This window comes from Leptonotus elevatus, chromosome 1 (assembly GCF_054856555.1).
Source record: "Leptonotus elevatus isolate MCC_2025b chromosome 1, RoL_Lele_1.0, whole genome shotgun sequence".
In the NCBI taxonomy this organism is placed as follows: Eukaryota; Metazoa; Chordata; class Actinopteri; order Syngnathiformes; family Syngnathidae; genus Leptonotus; species Leptonotus elevatus.
Genome location: NC_141239.1, coordinates 3,775,038 through 3,794,558, shown reverse-complemented (window position 1 = coordinate 3,794,558; position 19,521 = coordinate 3,775,038). Strand labels below are relative to the sequence as shown.

At 40.4% G+C, this 19,521-nt stretch overlaps 3 protein-coding genes across 3 annotated transcripts; all 3 read left to right on the top strand.

Moving 5' to 3' along the window:
• Positions 1-281: 281 nt before the first annotated feature.
• On the top strand, positions 282-3,797 carry epdr1 (ependymin related 1). The gene is made up of 3 exons (XM_086066766.1): positions 282-576; positions 1,955-2,163; positions 3,355-3,797. Exons 1-3 carry the CDS (start codon positions 335-337, stop codon positions 3,546-3,548), a joined length of 645 nt encoding a protein of 214 aa, XP_085922892.1. The 5' UTR covers positions 282-334; the 3' UTR covers positions 3,549-3,797.
• A 198-nt stretch (positions 3,798-3,995) lies between these two features.
• znf622 (zinc finger protein 622) lies at positions 3,996-11,648 on the top strand. Its single transcript, XM_086074969.1, has 7 exons — positions 3,996-4,085; positions 4,836-5,367; positions 6,246-6,548; positions 6,630-6,792; positions 8,542-8,672; positions 8,811-8,954; positions 10,686-11,648. Exons 2-7 carry the CDS (start codon positions 4,842-4,844, stop codon positions 10,817-10,819), a joined length of 1,401 nt encoding a protein of 466 aa, XP_085931095.1. The 5' UTR covers positions 3,996-4,085; positions 4,836-4,841; the 3' UTR covers positions 10,820-11,648.
• A 562-nt stretch (positions 11,649-12,210) lies between these two features.
• Positions 12,211-18,695, top strand: tmem71 (transmembrane protein 71). The gene is given in 11 exon segments (XM_086074971.1): positions 12,211-12,401; positions 13,399-13,536; positions 13,620-13,665; positions 14,575-14,796; positions 15,075-15,146; positions 15,148-15,317; positions 15,429-15,629; positions 16,400-16,466; positions 16,542-16,603; positions 16,695-16,747; positions 17,230-18,695. Coding segments are annotated over 10 exon segments (948 nt in total). The 5' UTR covers positions 12,211-12,401; positions 13,399-13,505; the 3' UTR covers positions 17,254-18,695.
• Positions 18,696-19,521: the final 826 nt, after the last annotated feature.

Sequence of the window (19,521 nt, the reverse complement as noted above, 5' to 3'; positions counted from 1 at the left end):
TCAAGATGATTAGAAAACCGATTATAAAATGAAATAATAGTAATAATAATGACAAAGTTATTGTGTTTTTTGTTCGATCTGCTGGATGGCATCTTCCACTTAAAACAAATCTTGATGGCTTCCTCCAGCATCTGATTGTTCGTAATGGCAGTTTTAAATTGTAGACAGAAACGATCTAATTCTAAATGTTTTTTTGTTTTTTGTTTTTTAACGCGACAACAGAAAGGCTCTTTTACACTGAAACCCAACCGGAAGCTGTGTCGCGCGCATGTGTTTTAAGCACCAGGAGTGTCTTTCCGCCCATTTACTGTCAGTAACAAAAAGGGACGCCACGATGCTGCAGTTGATCCTCGTGCCGCTCCTGCTGCTGCTCGGCTCGACGCATCTCCGGCAAGGGGACGTTGCGGCGTCGGCGGCCGGAGCGACGCCCTGCCAGGCCCCGCTGCAGTGGGAGGGGAGGTGGGTCGTGTACGACCACGGCACCGGCAGGAACAACCGGGCCGCGGTGTCCTACGACGCACAGAACCACAGACTGCGGGTGCTGCAGCAGCACAAGAAGCACACGCCGTGTCAGAGGTGCAAAACCGCTCACACAGCATGCACACTAGACAGCTAGAAAGTCGGTTGGTTGGAAAAGCAGATTTACTTTTCAAATACCGTGCACGGTTTTAGAACGCAATCATAGATGTAATTGAATGCAGTGCGTTTATGTTGAGACTTGTTTGGTTTTCTGCAGCAGCTATGTGGCAAGACTCAACTTTTATGCTTGGCTTGGTGCCAGTTTGACTTTGGAATGTTTACAAAAGACTTTAACCAAAAAAAAAAAGAAGCGTGCGTCTTTTATCGCGTTTTATCTTACAAAAAAAAATAGACGACAATGACATTATTCAAAACAAGTTTTGCTCTTCTCAACTTTCTCTTCAGAGGTTTGCGTAATTCTCCTGATACCCCACAAACTTGGATACGCCCCCCTCCCCCCTTCCTGTCATGTTTCCCCCCCCCCCCCCCGAATGGGGCCTCATTCACAAACAACGCTTACGCTCAAATTTGTGCTTAAAAGGCACGTTTGTTGCACGAATATGCATCCATCCAGTGGTGCAGATGAGATTTTGGAACTGGGGGGAGGAATAAAACATGTTATACGATTTATATATATATATATATATATATTTATATATATATATACACACACACACACACACACTTAAGTATTTCAATTCAGCTATCGTTGAGTAGCCTACATGGTCAAGCCTTATCTATCCAAGGAGAGAAAAGCATGCGTGCGTCCATCCATCCATTTCCTGAACCGTAAATATAAATATTAAAAAAATATATTGAGCGGAAAAAAGTGTACAGCTAACTGAGCTTCGGATCTGTGTACAGTGGACTCCACTAATTGCGGTGACCAGGCCTATCACTTGTTATAATTGGCATGAATACTTTATTACATTTTTATTTTCTGGAAAAAAAATGAAAACAAGTGGGGGATCGTCACTTGTCCGAAATTTAAATAAAAGGGAATAAGCTAGATCTGCAATGAAATAGGATAGATTTTATTTTTTTTATTCATTAAAGGTGCTTTAAAATCTTAATCGCTCAACATAAATTCTGTAAAATAGCAATTTTAAAGAATAGCTGGTTAGCCTTTCATAAGTCTTGTATTCCTCGTGCTGTCGAGTCGCGCCGGGAATGACGTCATACGGCCGACAAATTCGGCCTTTGGAGGCTCCAGCCTTGTGAATTTGGACGCAGGCTATGTCCGCATTACACTGCCCCCGAGGTGGCCTCGGCATGTATGAGGAACAGCACAATGTCCGCTGAATTGGTACAAAAAGTGTCCAAAAAACTTTGGACATTCTATTGAATTATGTTGTTACTATAAAAGATGGTCCTAAACAGTACTGCTAGCCAACAAAGGAGTTTGTCATTGTTGTTGTTGTCATTGCGTGCGCAGATACTTTGAGTTCATCTACTTGTACGAGAGCAAGCTGATGTTCCAGATCGACCAGAAGACGGGCGAGTGCGCCAAGGTGGAGGCGACCGATGCCTGGGACCCCTTCGACATTCCCGACAACTCCACCTTCGAGGACCAGTACATCATCGGCGGCCCCGGCGACAACGTGGAGGTGCAGGAGTGGTCCGACAGGAAGCCCGCGCGCAAACGTGAGACCGCGGCCGCACGCAGCCAACGTCCTTTGCTCATCTCAAGCTTACAACGACAACAAAAGTTGAAAGACAGCATACAGGAGAGGTTTAATATGACGAGAGATCACACTTTTCATTTGAATTTTCAAATGTAAAAAAAAAAAAAAAAAAGTTTCAAGAACATTTGTTTTGGCAATTTTTTGCGTTTAAAACGGCCAAACTTTCATGTCAAGTTATCACACATTTTCGGTTATATTTATAAATGTAAGAAAAATAAATGTGGCTGTTAGAAAATGGCACACTATTTATTTAAAAAAATAATAAAATGTAATAGTTAACATCACGCTTCATTGAAATTATATTTTAATGTATAAAAGTTCGACACATTTATGTATTTATTTTACATTTGAAATGTAAATAAGTTTGATATCAAGTTTTTTATGTACAATTATTGTTTTAATGTAAAAAAGTTGGTGACTGTTAAAAGAGCACACTTATATTAAAAAAAAACGTAACATTCAAATTATTTTAAAATAATTTTTACGTTTATAAAAATGTTACACAACTTAACTCACTGATTTGTTTTTGTTTTTTAAACATTTGTAGCTGTAAATAAACTTGATGCCAAGCTTTTTATTTGCAGTACAATTATTTTTTCTTTTTTATGGAAAAAAAGTTAAGGAAATACTGCATTTGTCCCATGATTTTTTTTAAAATTTAAATTCTCAACCGACGTGAATATTAGATTGATATTGTGAAATTGATTTTCAATTATATTATAGTTTAGCAAATGTATTTTAATTTCAATAAACTTGATATCAGAATTTTTATTTTTGACATTTTCTTAAATAAAAATAAATAATTAAAAATTCTCGACAAATGTCAATGCTAGATGATATCACGCAATTTATTTTCTAAATGTAAGAAAAGTAGCCATTTCTCACATGATATTTTCATTAAATTTTTTTGGCAACAGCCAACTCTCCACTCTCATTCGCTGACACCCACGTCACTCACTAGGCCAGGCCTCGCTTTTTAAAGCCACTCACATTCTAAGTCACAGATGCTACAGTGAGGATATGCATCCTAAAGTGGGCAAAAATAAAACCTGCGTTGCATTTTCATGACAAACGAAGCATTCAAAATTATCCACGCGATGGCTTGTACATGAAGGGCAGTCTGTGAAATGTGTTTGTGTGTGTGTGCCAGATGAGACGTGGGTGGGCGTGTACACGGTGCGCGACTGCTACCCGGTTCAGGAGACGTACATCAAGAACAGCAGCGTCACCACATCCACGCGTTTCTTCAACCTGCAGCTGGGCATCAGCGACCCCGACGTCTTCACGCCGCCGCCCAGCTGTCAGTCGGCCCGACCGCTCGCCATGGCTCACACGCGCTGCTGAGGCAGCCGCTCGGGTTCCGCTCGGGTCGCGTCCCCCGTCACGCATCGGGTGGCGAGATCCAGATGCCATTTCTTTGCTTTTGAGTTCATAGTCAAGTGACGAGAGCGGTGCATGAGTCTTAAATAACATTAAAAATGGATTTTGAATGATTTGTGTCCTCCACTTTGCTGTATAAGTCATCAGTTTAAACAGCATTAAGTGCATTCTTCATATAGTGTGATGATAATAAAGACGATCATTCATACAAAATCCTCCTCCAGTCTTGTCTGCATGTGCCTAAAATTATCTAGTCATTATATTTAAGTTTTGCACACAAAAAATAACATCATTTCTTAGCTTTATTTGACTATTTGTACTTTTTTTTGCTGATATGACGTTGCGATACCGCATCCACACACCGAGCGATTTGGTGGCACCATAAATACATGAAACCAACGAAGAAGAAACGGTTCAAAGGTTAACCAGGAAGCGTCCTGTTATATAGCACGTTTTAAGACATCACTTAAAAAATATTCGCAGTTTCTCTCGATTCAGGACGTAAGTATAAACCCAACAAACGCGACTGTTGCAGTGTGATCGTCAAATACGCAAATAGTCGTGCGCCGATGTCTGTTTTTTTAAAGCTTGTTGATGCCGAGTGGGGCTCGCTAGCTCGGCTAAGCTAACAAGCGAGCTAAACGATTGCACGCATTTAAATGGCAGCACAAGAACGAACGAAGAACACGCTATAAATCAATCAATTGGTTCTTAATTAATTTATGTTTGAGACCTTTTTTTTAAAGCAGGTAACCTTTCATTTGTTTGGCGAACTTTTTTTTAACGATTCACACTGACACGCAACATAAGTGCGTGTGTGTGTAAAATGTTGATGCTGTATTAATATTTTTGATCAGTCATCGTTGCTTTTTTTAAAATTTATTTTTCAATATTAGTTCTTGTCATCAGTATAAACTTTACTTACATTTCATTTAAAATTTCAGTTTTTGCATTCAAAAATTTACAAAATGTCAAATTAAGTTCACCTGTAAAGTTTAAAGTGCAACTGGTTAATGGTTTAGAGATCTTGTTCATCTTGAAATTGTCCAAATCTTTTGAATTTCAGCGACTCAAGTGGAAATATTCTCTCATTTAACTATGTCGTATGATTGTTGTTCTGTTTTAGGATGAAAAGATGGAATTTAAAAATGTTTCCTATCTGATTGAAGAATCAATTATTCAAATCCTTCTTTGGTGAAGCCCCACCCCAAAAGTTCTGTGAAAAATGCTTTTCGCTAATGTTGTGTTCAGGCCGCGATGTCGTCGTACACGTGCATCAGCTGCCGCGTGGCGTTCTCCGACGGCGAGGTGCAGCGCGCCCACTACAAAAGCGACTGGCACCGCTACAACCTGAAGCGAAAGGTCGCCGACATGCCGCCCGTCAGCGCCGACAATTTCCAGGAGCGCGTCCTGTCGCAGCGCGCCGCCGAGAGCCAGCTGAGCGACACCGCCGAGGCCTGCGTCGTCTGCAACAAAAAGTTCTCCAGCGCCAACGCCTACCGCAACCACCTGGGCTCGCAGCGCCACCGGCAGGCCGAGCGCCAGCAGGTGGACAAGCTCAACCGGAAGAACCTGGAGAAAGGGCTGGGCGGCCAAGACAAGGCGGACCAAGACGCCAGGAACGAGGCTCTGCAGCAGGCCCTCAAGGAGCAGCGGAGGGCCGGGGAGGAGGAGGAGGCGGCGGCGCCGGGGAGGAGCAAGCAGGAAAAACCTCCGCGGATCGTGTGGCTGGAGGAGCAGGCCAAGAGGAGAAAGCGCGAGGAAGGGGATGCCGCCCAGGACGGTAACCGCTTTCTAGTTTTTCAGCATCGTTATCATCCGCTGAGCTCGAATCGGCGGCGGCTCGAATTGAGATGCGAATTGGCTGAAAAGCGAATTCCCAAACCGAATTTTTAGAGTCGTGCGAGAATGCATCACGGCATATTGTGGTGTTGTAACGATATCCAAACATCTCGGTACCATAAATATCATATGAAGCTCACCATATGATAATTATCGTGGTGTTGTGGGGGAGGTTAGAAATACAAAAAAGATCACGATATGGCATGAAAAACTCACTATGTTGTTTTTGTTCGGCGTGTCAGGCGATGACAATTTGTAATCATTATTAATCGAATGACTTCAACGGTTAACTCGCGACTAATTGCAAATTTGATAGCTGTTCTAAATGTACAATAAAATTCATACTCTTAACATAAAAGTGGGGAAAAAATGTTACGCTAAACCTAATAGAAATATGTCTGCATCTTTTAGTAATTGATACAGTAATTTCAGAATAATTCCTAAAATTGAGTCAATATTTTTTTTTTTAATGTACAGTACTGTAAAAAACGAGTGTGATGTTGATTTGTGTTCAGGTCATAATTCTGCCACTAGATGGCATAATTGCATTTGTAAGACGTTGGTGATGCTTAGTGCATTTTTCGTTTCATATGAAGAGCTGTCTCGTCTTTAACATGAAGTCACTTGTAAAATTCTGCACATTTTAACAATTGTAAAATTATATTATAATTTAATAGAAATTAATTGATGATAATAATAATGTAATACGCACACACACAGTGCAAACCCACTCTAGAAACAAATGAAAACTGAATAAATCAATAAAAACAAGTAAAAAAAAGCTTGAATGAAAAATCCAAAACAAATTGAAACCTGCAGAAGAGTGGGAGGACATGGATGACGATGACGATGATGACGACGATGACGATGCCGGTGAGGAGGACATGGAGGAGGAAGATGAGACCGCAGAGGACCAGGAAGGAGGCCCGAGCGCCTCGTGCGAGCGGCAGCGGGCGCCAGCCGGCACCCTCGCCGGTTCCATCCCCGTCACCGACTGTCTGTTCTGCTCGCATCATTCCAAGTCGCTGCTGCGCAACGTCGCCCACATGACCCGCGTTCACAGCTTCTTCATCCCGGACCTTCGCTACCTGGTGGACCTCGGGGGTCTGCTCCGTTACCTCGGTAAGTCCCCCTTCGGCCCACGCGGAGCCGCGAGATTCGTACTGACGCGCCGCCGCCGCCGTTGTTGTTGTTGTCGGCTAGGCGAGAAAGTGGGCGCGGGGAACGTGTGCCTGTGGTGCAACGAGAAGGGGCGCTCGTTTTACTCCTCGGAAGCCGTGCAGAGTCACATGACGGACAAAAGCCACTGCAAGCTCTTCACGGACGGGGGCGCCGCGCTGGAGTTTGCCGACTTTTACGACTTCAGGTAACCACACGCATCAAGTAATCTAGTTCGAGTTTTGACATTTTTCATTTTGTTCCTTTTTGTTTCAATTCGAGTTTTGGTTTTGCAAATTATGTTAGTTTGAATTTATTTTCAGGGCGGTTCTGTTAGTTTTGATGAGTTTAATTGTGGGAAGGCTGGAAGCATGAATGTCATTGTGATTTTTATTCTCCACAATTTCTTGCCATGAAACAATTCCCACATAATACTTCAGATTTACAACATTGAAATGTCATTTTCATCCAAGTCCCAAATCCAAGTCCCAAATCCAAGTCCCAAATCCAAGTCCCAAATCCAAGTCCCAAATCCAAGTCCCAAATCCAAGTCCCAAATCCAAGTCCCAAATCCAAGTCCCAAATCCAAGTCCCAAATCCAAGTCCCAAATCCAAGTCCCAAATACTAAATTAATTGCCAAAGACTAAAACAAAAGGACATTTTCACTATAATTATTGTTATAAATGTAAAATGTTGTTTTAGTTTAAAAAAAAAAAAAAGCGTTTTGGTTTTTATTTTATTTCGTTCATGAATTATTATTATTTTTTTTTTACAATTCTTAACGCAACTTTAAAACAAACATTGCTACATACAAAGTGCTGTACATGTAGTGGAAATTAGTCACACAATAACAAAGACAAATCATTATTTGTTTCTTTATTTAATCATAAATTAATAACATGAATAGAGCAGACACATTAAAACGATAAAAAGTCTCATGAAAAAAAAAAGGGTTGGGTTAAAAAACCCCCACCAGAATCGATATTGAATCGATTTTCCTTTTCGAGCCTGATATTGATTCATTATGCCATGAATCGATTATTTTAGTATCTTTTTCCCATAAATTCATAAGAAAAATATAATTTTAAAGGCCAATTTTTTTTGTCTTACCATTTTCTTGAAATTTACTGTTCACATGAATTTAAGAGACTTATTGCACTTTATGACAATTCAGAATCGTTTCCATTTATATTTCCAATGCTTGAATTAGAATTATGAAAATATTTGCATCTCATCCTTGATATAACGTCAATGTTTATGTAACGCTTACGTAATTATATCATGTGGTGCTTTTATTAATTAACTAAATCGTTTAACCAGTTACTGCATCGACACACAAAAATTGGGGAATTTGTTTGTGGAATTTATCAAGTTCTTGATTATTTAAGATGAATTGGTGTTCATAATTAATCAATATCAAATTGTATTGAAGTGAATCTAATCGGAAAAAAACTCTCTTGTGAATCGAAAATCGAATTTTGAACATGTAAGCTGTGCTTAATGATGATTATGTATGTAAAAAATACTTTTCTTTTAAATCTTTTTATTTTGATTGCAGTATTTCTGTTGCTGGTTTATATGTTTGAGTAAATAAGAATACATACTGAGCCCTAATATATATATATATATATATATATATATATATAATATATATAAATATATATATATATATATAAATAATTTATTATTATTTTTGCATATAAGTAGGGGTTTCTATTTATAACAGGATAATGGGTAGCCAAAGAAAATCTACAAATAATGAATTCTTGAATGCCAAATTGCAAATATTATCGACTGTCGTCCACTGAAAATCTCATCGCCGTGTTTGGGAATGACTGAACGAGTCACCGTGTCCAAAATCATTCACTCCCTCACTAATCATTCCTTGCGCCCAAGAAGTTACTCTCACTTCAATCCCAATGAGTTGCCATTCATGTGTTAATGTTTGCTTAACAGGAGCAGCTACCCAGACCGAGGGGGGGGGCACGACGGCGACGGGGACGACGACGACGACGGCGACAGCGAGCTTCCCGACGACAAGAATATTCAATACGATGACGATACAATGGAGCTCACACTCCCGTCAGGTGACTTTTACGGAGAATGTGGACATGGCCTTGAGATAAAATCTTTTTTTTCTCTCTCTCTCTCTCTCTCTCTTAAAAAATGCCTCGAGCCATAAACTAAAAGAGGAAATGGATTCATGGCCTTTTTTTTTTGTCCAGGCGCCCGGATCGGCCACCGTTCCCTCATGAGGTATTACAAGCAGCGCTTTGGAACTGAGAGGACGCTGGCCCTGAGTCACAGCCGGAACGCGGTGGGACGCGTCCTGCGCCAGTACAAAGCGCTCGGATGGGGCGGCGACGCAGGTATGCAACAATCGCGTTCAAATCTGTTCCTCGTTTGGCGAAATAGAGAACGGGTTGTCACTTTTTGGGGGCGTCGTCCAAGCACTAAGGAGTAGAGATGGTAGAGAGAGAGTGCCGCGATTAAAAGCAGTAAATGTTAAATGTCATTGAAACAAAACAAAAAAAAACGCACATTTAAGATGGGGCTGAGGGCAGAACCTTGTGGAACACCCACATTCACTTTTACATGGCATTTGATAATGACTGTGATTGTTGGTTGGGCGTGTGAGGATATCGCGATAAATCGTGATACTTTGTCTCCCGATAGATTATCGATACGCTTACGCAAGTATCGCCATATTTGTAGTTCATATGCAGCCACTATCGCGGCTCCGTTGTTCATCACTTGTTGAGCAATTACTTGGCGGGCCTCTAGGGGCAGCGTCTCATAAGAGTGGCGGCGAAATGTATGGACGTCTTCGGGCCAAGAAGACTCGTCAGCTTACCTTTTAATTGCGTAAGACATTTATTATCTGCCCAGCAACTGACTCCGTTTTGCATACAGAACATTTTAGAAACATATTTCGTGGTTCGACTTTTTGAAGCACACCATTTCTCAGGAATATTAATATTGATTCAATTGGATTTAATATTTAAGTAATTGTATTTACTTACTAATGTTTTGTTTCAGTGTTGGTACAAAAATAAACCATTTTCACACGCATTTAAAATGATTGTAACACACCGAGATGACACTTTTTGAAATATTCCTTCGCACTGCCAACAAAATGGAGGACTATAAAATAACATCACTTTGGGGACATGAAAAGAATATTGCTCAAGTTTACTGTAAAAAACTACGAGAATTAAACATTGCAGATGTACGCTCCCAAAAAGTCCAAATCAATCTTTTAATGACATCTAATGAAATTCTGTTAGCTTTGATGCTCGTTAGCATCTTTGTGGGAATGCTGGAAGCATTTTAGTGAGATTCTTTATTCTTACTTATTATAGCATTTTATTCTCCTCACTTTTTTGCCGCGCTCCCACATAATACATTTACATCAACTTGCTTCAAAAATTCACCACGTAACCAGGAGGTCGCGGGTTCAAATCCCACCTGCGACTGTACATTGCAAATATATCCATGGCAATTATGCTAAGAGATATAAATGTATACCAAGCGACTATCAGAGTTCCACTTTTCCATCGAAATGAATCGAGGGTACTGCAAGCCTAGGTGGCGTTATTGAGTTTATTTTATTTATTTATTTGCATTTTTCCATTGGATATCATTTTTGCATAGAAATGAACGGAGCTTAATTTCAGATAACACTTTTTCCATATAAATTTCAACTTGCTTCAAAAATGTCACGCCTCCCGGATTTAAGTGTTCTTTTTATCCATTTGTCTTTCAGCTAAAATTAATACCTTGTCATTTTCACATTATTGATCTTTAAGCATTCAGCTATTCGCATTCAGCATTCCCACGCAATTTCTGCAGAAATTGCTCGTAGTCTAGTTTGCAATTTGCTATTTATTGACCGGTTAACGGGAAATGAGCATCAACGTTAGGGCAAGAGTCAAACCTTCAACCCAAAAACACACAATTCAGACCTTAGAACAGTCCTCACGGGCGTATATTGTCTCTGCAAAGTGTGGACAGCGGGGGGACCTTCTCTGCCTCCTTAATGACGCGTGATCTGTTGACCGCGAAAAAGTGAGCAAAATCTCCGCTGTGCCGTCCGACAGGCCCGGTTGGCGCGCGCCGCGCTCTTCGTGACATGCAGTACGTGCAGATGATGAAGTCCAAGTGGATGCTGAAGATGGGAATGTGTCACAACACCACCAGGCAGAAACACTTCCGCCCGCAGGTCATCTTCTGAGACGTCGGCGTGGAAATCCAACTCCGGTGTTTGCCAACGGGACGCCTTTCGTATTCGGCAGTCACCACACATTTACACACTTGTGCCTTGAGATACGACCGACGACTTGTTTTGAGATGAGAGCCATCATTCGGGTGATTTTTTTTTTTTTTTTTTTTGCTTTGACTTGCAAGCAAAAATTTGAGACGTGGCAAAGCCAAGCTGTTGATTGCCGCTCCCAGTTGAAGTTTGCTGCCGGAGAATAAAGGGAAAACAACCACATAGCTTTGGCGCTAACTTAATGCTAGCTCATAGTGGGAAACATCATTGGCGAGCTAACAAATATCCTCCGTGTGGTGCTTTTTTAAGCCTTTGAAAATGTGTACAAAAATAAGTACAATACATGCAAAAAAAGTTGTGGCAAAAAATATATCAACAAATGCATACATAAAAAGAATAAAAATGGTCAACACAAACTTGGTAAACAGACAGCTCAGTCATGCATTCTTTATCCTCTGCGATGAACGACTGATTTTAGTGCTCTGCCGAAGAGCAGCGACGGTCGATGTACAGTAATAAAAAAAATAATAATGTAGCAGATTGATTACCATATGTCTGTATTATACTGCCCCCCAGTGGCCAAGACGCGCACACCAGAAGGAGCAGCGTCATGTCCATTGAACTGAAGTGAAAGTGCGACAAAAACAGTTTCATGCTTTACAATCATTTGGTGGAGGAAGCTCGAATGGTTCAATGGTATTTCCATTCAATTCATGATGGTTATATGTGAAGTTGAAGTGTTTTGAATTACAAGCAGAGTCAGAATAAACTCAACTCGTATCTCAAGGTGCGCCCACATGTTTTTTTTTCTTTTTAATCTAAAGAGCTGAATGGGAAAATTGGCATAAAGTGTTTGTTGGCACCAAGAGGATGCCAAAGCACTACTTTTATACTACATTGTATTTTCTGTGGTAAGCTGAAAATCGCACCCCATTTTCACCCCCCCCGCCCCCCCCCCCCCACACACACACACACATTTTCATAATCATTTTTTCAGGGTTCGTTTTCTCCTCGAGTTGGGCAAGACGTACAAATTAATGGGATGTTATAATGTTCTCCCTGTAATAATAACAAATGTTAACATATAATTGTCCTAATAAACTATTTGAACGCAACAAAAACATTTGTCCTTTTGATGTATTTATTTTTTATATATAACAATTAGACCTCATTTGGGTAACGCTGCGATGAGGCCAAACAAATAAATAAGCATTAAATTTTGAATGAAGATTTTGGAATGTAAGAGGAAAATCACGCGGTGACCTAAGTTCAGGTTCGAACCCAGAACTTCTTGACCGTGAGGAAAATATACGGAATCATAACCGCTCATCATTACGGACCGGATGCACTCTAACTTTGAAAGGCGATTTCCGGTGTGCGGGGCGTCTCTGGTCTTGACAAAGAAAGAACATTAAAGAACACTTTTTCTTTTTTCTTTGAAAATCCGAAAAGATTTCACAGTCGACAGGCCGCCAAACGACAACGGGAAGAATTGTCTTCGCAACCGGAAACAGGATTTAGACAGGCAGACGATCGTTGACAAGTGAGTTTAATTTTGTGTCTTTTTGTGTCGACTAAAGTCACTTTTGGGGAGTTCAACATGTCAAAACAACAACGACGTCTTCGCGTTACCACTTGACAGATCTGGAAAGTACTTTTTGTCGAATGCGATAGGAAAAAGGGGGAGGGGGTGTATTGACTGTCATCAAGTAAAACGCAATCAATGTATAATAGTTTATTTAATAAATACTTTTTATAATAGAAATACAATAGCGTACCTAAACATAACATGACTTAATCGTGCAAATATGTGAGGCACGCAGCTAAATATAACCTCACGGTCATATCGATTTTTTGGGGTTTGGAGAGACTTTACAATAAAATGTGAAGTGCAATCTTAAGATTTTTAATTGAACTTTGATTTATATTTTTAAAAAGAGATGTTATTTTAATTATGTGGCTTTTTTGGGGGTCATTTTTCGGTGACGCGTTTAGTTCCAGCATCAGCAGCTCGACGCAAAGCATGCTGGGAAACTCTGGATGCACGGAGGGGGAAAAAGTCAAACACAAACAGGAAGTGAAATGAAAATAAAGCCTAGCGGCATCGTTTTGATGACATGTAACATGAAAATATTTGTTAATTAAATGAGAGAATATATATTAACATGATGTAATAGCAAATGTACACAAACGTGCATCTCGCGCGCACACACACTTATATTCACGCATCCCCCCCCCCCCCCCCCCCCAAAGTACAGTGTGTCTCTTGTTTTAGTTTTTGAGATAACTTAAAGGATAGTGCTACATGGCTCCTCTCCGCTTTTAAAATATATTTTCGCATGACAACAATAGTAGACGTTTGTTAAGCAGAAACTGGTCGCCCATTTTCCACTCACAAACGTCCCCTTGTTCGTCTGCTTCATGACAACTTTGGCGTTCAACATCAAGTCGTCCGCGTTAAGGACATGGCCTCACTTTCTGTTTACCTTCCAATGATTGTGAGGTTTTTTTTTTTACGTGTATGTTGGTTTTCCTCTAAGGTACTGCGACCAATCCCACATCCTGCAGCATGTGAGCACGTCCCGATTGGACGCTCCCATCATCCTTTGCTCTCGTCACCTCGTGGGTCCCCGAAAAGTGAAGTGAGATGTCGCTCTTCTTCTCTGGAGCGGTCACCAGTATGTCAATCTTTTCTCCTCTTCCTCGTGGTCATCATCACTCGCTCGATGCTCATTTGAGCTAACATTGGCTTCATGTTCAGGTTCACCAATAAAACGGCGCCTGAGGTCAAGCTCCGCCCACCAGAGGTAACGGCGCCTGCCTAATTTGCATGCGCTTTTTGTCTCTGCCCTGTGGAGCGAAGTGGAATTGCTTCACATTAATTCAAGATCACGTGACTCGTGTCCACTTCCTGTTTCACTGTATGTCGATGTCTCATTTTGTAATCACTTGACGAATGCGACATGTCCACTTAATGTTTTATTATTACGTTAAGTTTTTTTCTACCCCCCCCCCCCTTTATTAACAAATGGAGTTTACAGAAAAATGGAAACATACCACTGAGCGGTACAAAAACAAAACGGTGATATTATTTGAAGTTTGTCCTCTTCCTGTTTTGTAATCACATGACTAATTTCCACTTCCTGTGTTGTCATGTGACTTCTGGCCACTTCCTGTTTGACAATCAACCCATGTCCACTTTTAATTTAAAAAATAAATTAATTAAAATGTTCACTTTTAGTTTAGCTGTCATGTGACTTTAGGTAAATTTCCTGTTTCGGTATCCTGTGACTCATATCCACTTCCTGTTTTACTAATTACATGTCTTATGTCCACTTCCTGTTTTGCTAATTACATGTCTTATGTCCACTTCCTGTTTCATAATCAACTCATGTCCACTTTTGGTTGAGCTGTCATGTGACTTTCGGTCAATTTCCTGTTTCGGTATCCTGTGACTCATATCCACTTCCTGTTTTACTAATTACATGTCTTATGTCCACTTCCTGTTTTTCTATTACTTGACTTCTGGCCACTTCCTGTTTCATAATCAACTCGTGTCCACTTTTGGTAGAGCTGTCATGTGACTTTAGGTCAGTTTCCTGTTTCGCGATCTCGTGACTCATATCCACTTCCTTTTTATGCTTGCGCCACTTTCTGTGACGTCTGTCCGTTTTGCTATCACCTGACCATGAACAACCCGCCGGCATCCGTCCCAGCCCGGACGCGTCCCTGCTGTCTCCCGACTCATCGTACGTCTGCTACCCGTCGTGGACCCCGTCGGACGGCGGCGTCCCTTCCCGCTGCTGCCGCCGCTCGCCCCGCCTCCTCACCAACGGCTACTACGCCGTGACCGACGACAGCTTCCTGTGGGACGAAGACGGCAACGTGTCGCTGACGTCCTGCGCCGCCAGCGTGTCCTACAAGGAGAATGTTTTCAGGTGAGCGGGCTTATAAGACAGTCCCGGTTTTCGGCCGATCGGTCGGTTGATGGCGCGGTCCAAACGGGTTGCTGAATTTCTAGGTTGATCGGTTGGCGGGATGATCGTTGGGTGCGTAGGTCATTATGGTGATCGGTGGGTGAGAGGCCGGATTGGTTGCTTGGACAGTTTTGGGGGTTGGGCAGTTGATCTGGTGGGTTTTTCTGTCAGTTCGGTCGACCGATCGGTCGATCGGCCGAGTATAAACATTGACGTCATGTTGCATTTGTTTACGTTAGAGTATTCCGGAGGCGGCGACGTAAAGTGGGCAGGTCCCTGGCTCGCCTGCTGAGCGATGTCACCGAGAGCTGCCAGAGTCTTTGGGGGCGTCTTTCGGAACCAGGAGCAGGTCCTGGACCCAAAGAAAGACCACGGCAACCAGGACTGGGCCCACGAGGAAGGATTCACTTTGCCGGAAGAGCCGAGCTGGTCCGGCCTCGTCCGATCCCAAGCCGACGACGGCTGCAGCTTCTTCACTTACGGTGAGTTTCCGACACAAATTCTCCCAACTGAGAGGCGGACGTGCTATCCGTTGTCGCACCGCGTTGTCCTTCTTCTATATTTTGTGTCGAATACATGATTTTGCCCTTCAGACCACAGCAAAGTGGCGCCCCCTCCTGACAAAGAGGCCCCGCCCCCCAAGCAGGTGTTGATGATCCAGGAGGAGATTTGCTCGGAAGTCTGTCAATCGACCGAGAGCTTGGCCCAGTCGCTAGGCGGACTTTCGGAGCTCCCGCCTCCTTCGGCCTTTTACGCCAACGCCTGCCGGCAGCCCGACGTGCCTCAACGCGCAGGTCGTTTATTTACTCGAAAAATGTACTATTATTTAGGCTGGTATTTTAATGCCATTATTATGTTGTCATTATTTTTGCTCATCCTTTTTTAATTCAATATATAATTTTTTTTATTTTTATTTTATTTATTTGCTTTGTTTACCTTTTTTTTTATTTATTTTTATTACTAATGCTTTTGTATGTACTTTTGATTTTAGTTGATAACCTTTTGCTTTTGTTTTATTATTATTACTTTATTTACATTATTTCCTTATTTTTATTGATTCATTATTTTTTACTATTACTTTTGTTTTTACTTAATTCTTAACCTTTAATCTGATTTTTACCTTTTTCATTTTTTTATTACTTTTAGTTTTATTTAGTTACCAAAACTTTGCATATTAATGCTTTTACAATTCTTTAAAATTCCCTAATACATTAAAAAAAAAAAAAGTTTTAATTTAGGTTTTTTTACTTGAAACACCTTTTTTTTTAATTACTTTTCTTTGATTAAGATTAAAAAATTATTTAATTTAAGTCACTTAGTTTTTTAAAAATTATTATTACTTTTAATTTTATTCAGCATTTACTGTTATTTGTATTCTATTCAAACTTACTTTTATAAATTCTAACATGAGTTTAGTACGTTTGTTTTGACCTCCTTTATCCAGTTCAGGTTCATTTGAATGCTTGTCATCTTTACGATGTTAATTCACTTTCTGTTTTGAATGACAAGGTCATTTCTCATTTTCACTTTCGATTTTTCTCCCCCTTGCGTTTGTGTGTTTCAGGCATAACGCCGAAGACCCTTTTCGCTTTGGTCGTTGCCTTCTTCGTCTTCATGACGCTCTGCTCGGGGTAAACTTTTCATGTTTTTGTAGAGAAATTCTTGCTGCGTGCGTCATGTTGCGACCGCCTCGTTTCCTCTCTCAGGTGTTTGGTGGCGTGTACGGCGGCGGCGGCGGCGGCGTGTGCAATAACGGCCACGTATTTGTGTGAGTGTTACACCATGAATCGCAACAAACACGGGGACGGTTGGTGCGCGCTCTGTAGTGTAACGCTACCCATTTTGTCGTCACGCCTCAGGTGCGAGGAGGTCAACGCAGCTGGGAGGAGGGTGGAGGCGCGCCAAAACCGAGGTGGGTCACTCGCATGCCCGCAAAGCCTATTTGGAGATTTGTTTCCAAATACTGTGGAAGTCAAAAGTGAATACAACTTGACCGAACAAGAAAAGTAATCAAGTAAAAAAAAGTAGCAAGTTACAAAGTAAAAAAAAAAAAAAACACGATCAGTACAAAAAAATTAAAATTCTAGTTTAAAAAAAAAAGTCAAAAAGGTAATGAAGTAAAAATTCATTAATTAAAAAAAAAAAAAGGTATTTCTAGAAATAACCTAGAAACAAATATACTTTTTTTTCAGTTTAAAAAACAGTCGAAAGTACTTTTTATTTTTATTTTAAATAAGTAGCCGATTACTGGATTTTTTTAAAGTGCTAAAGTAAAAGTCGTAAAAATTTTTTTTTATAATAAGTAAGACCACAATATTACTGAATGTATTTTAAAAAAATGTAAACATCACACAAAATTTAAAACCTACTTTGATACTTTTCTTCAACTTTCAGGACATCACATCACGTAACGAGTGAACTGCCAGACAGCAGCGCCACCAACACGCACACACACGCACACACACGTTTATTTTAATTGTTTTTTGTTTGTTCTATGACGAGTGTCCCAAAAAATCCACTTTGCACCTTTTATTTATAGCGTACCGAATGAACAAGAGACAATCAGTAGAAACGGTCGTGTTCCTTCCGTCCATTGAGCGTTTGGTTGCCATAGCAACCAAGGATTGTGATCGCCATGGCAACCAAACTTTCTCATTTTCAAACAAATGTGAGGCTTGTTGACTGATTGTGTGTGAAAACTTTTACACATTTACATCATGTAATATTCTTGTAATTTACTTCACACTCATCTAAAAAACTCACACTTAGCAAAAAAAAAATACCTCTCAAACGCACCAGAAAAGGTCTCACAGGAAGGTGTGTGCGTGTGTGCGTGAGATGTTTTATTTACATGAGAAGGTTCTTAGTGAGCACAAACTTTGTTGGGTGAGAGTGCATTAGTGAGAAGTGTTTGGGTGTAATGGAGTTTTTGGCGTTTGAAAGGTTTTGGTTTGGATGTTTGTGTGAGAGGTTTTTATGCGAATGAGAGACTTTGGTGGGTGTGAGTTTTCTTGGTATGCACGCGTGAATTTGTTTGGTGTGAATTTTTGGGGTGTGTATGCACGAGTTTGTTTTTTTATGTGTGGAACATAATTTTCTTTTTGGTGTGTAAGCTTTTTAGATGAGTTTTGTTGTGTGTAAAGTATTTTTTGTTAATGTGATTTTTTGTGTGAGAGCAAGGTTTTCAGGTGAGTGTAGAATGTTTAAAAAATATATAATTTTTAGGGATGTGTGAATGTGAAGGTTTTCTTTGTGTTGTGTGATTTTTATATTTTGGAAGGGGTTGTGATTATTATTATTTTTTTAAGTGTTTGTGAAAGATTTTGTTGACTGTGAGAGGTTGTTTAGACAACCTTAAGAGTTTTTTTTTGGGGGGGGGGGTGCGCATGAGAGTTTGTGATTCCTGAGAGGTGAGCAAAGCCTTTTTGTTGTGTGTGAGTTTTTTTTTAGTTTGTGTTGTTTTATATGAGATTTTTAGGTGAATGTGTGAGAGGAGCTGCTTTTTATTTTTATTTTTTATAGTCACACAATATTTATTTTCCAAGCACTTAACGAACGTTTTAACACCTAGCCATTGATTGATCATGTTTGGCTCATTTGCATGTTTTATTGTATGGAGCTAGAAGGGTCAAATGTTATATTTTTATTCACATTTGTTTTATTGATGCCAGCGTTGTCATCAAATATATCTGCATAACGTGACTTGCTTTTTAATATGCGTTCATGAATAATAATTGATTTGTCAGCTAATCAGAATACAGTATTAACAATGTCACATGTAACCGACACGTGTTTGTCTAGCACTTGGATGATTTTATACTTTCATAGACAGAAGCACATTAAAACTTGTGGAAAGACGAGGATTTGTCTTTTTAGTGTTGTTTGTCAATACGTGCCGGGCGGGGACGGCCAGTCTATATTGTTTGTTTCATACCGTGTTTTTCAAATGGCGCTAAGTGATGATGATGATGATGACGCAAAGTGATGACGCAAATACTACGAGAATACCGCTTGTACTGCTGCCGCTGGTACGTTCACAACCATAGATTAGATATCTATAAAGACTAGATGTCTTACGGCGCAGAATCCAACGTCCGCACTGGGCGGCCATCTTGTCACAGGCAGGCAGTCTGGTCGGTTGTATTGACTGTGAGCGAAGGCGAGAGATCTGAACAAACGGAAACTCTTGTTATCTCGCTTCGAACTTGACGGATTTACACACGGTTTGCTTTCTCACAAGCTTTAATAAAGTAGTTATAATTCTGGATGGATATTTATTAACTGTAGCTGCCCTTGGATTCAATGATCATGACAAGATGGAAAGTTGTATGCGGGTGCTTTATTCTGAAACACCGTGAAAACTATGACATAGAAAAAAAAAAAAAAGTAAAATTGTTAATGACAAATATACAAAATTCTAAAAAACGCTAAATAATTAGCCACACAAACTTTCAAAAATAAAAACACGCATATGGACGACTAATTTTAACTAAGCAATTAACACATTTTAATTGAACTAATATTAAAACAGACAACAAAGCAATTAACACATTTTAATTGAACTAATATTAAAACAGACAACAAACAACACAACCCATCCACAAAAAACACAACACAAAAATGACGTACCTCGTTCCACTAACCAAGCGTGCTAAACGTTTAGAAGTTGACAGATCAGTCCACACC

What these genes read in the sequence shown, in the direction of transcription:
- epdr1 (XM_086066766.1), top strand. Translation starts at nt 335, where the DNA reads ATGCTGCAGTTGATCCTCGTGCCGCTCCTGCTGCTGCTCGGCTCGACG. An exon ending in AAGCACACGCCGTGTCAGAG is followed by an intron (nt 577 to 1,954) that starts GTGCAAAACCGC and finishes TTGCGTGCGCAG; the next exon opens with ATACTTTGAGTTCATCTACT. An exon ending in CAGGAAGCCCGCGCGCAAAC is followed by an intron (nt 2,164 to 3,354) that starts GTGAGACCGCGG and finishes TGTGTGTGCCAG; the next exon opens with ATGAGACGTGGGTGGGCGTG.
- znf622 (XM_086074969.1), top strand. Translation starts at nt 4,842, where the DNA reads ATGTCGTCGTACACGTGCATCAGCTGCCGCGTGGCGTTCTCCGACGGC. An exon ending in GGGTCTGCTCCGTTACCTCG is followed by an intron (nt 6,549 to 6,629) that starts GTAAGTCCCCCT and finishes GTTGTCGGCTAG; the next exon opens with GCGAGAAAGTGGGCGCGGGG. An exon ending in GCCGACTTTTACGACTTCAG is followed by an intron (nt 6,793 to 8,541) that starts GTAACCACACGC and finishes TTTGCTTAACAG; the next exon opens with GAGCAGCTACCCAGACCGAG.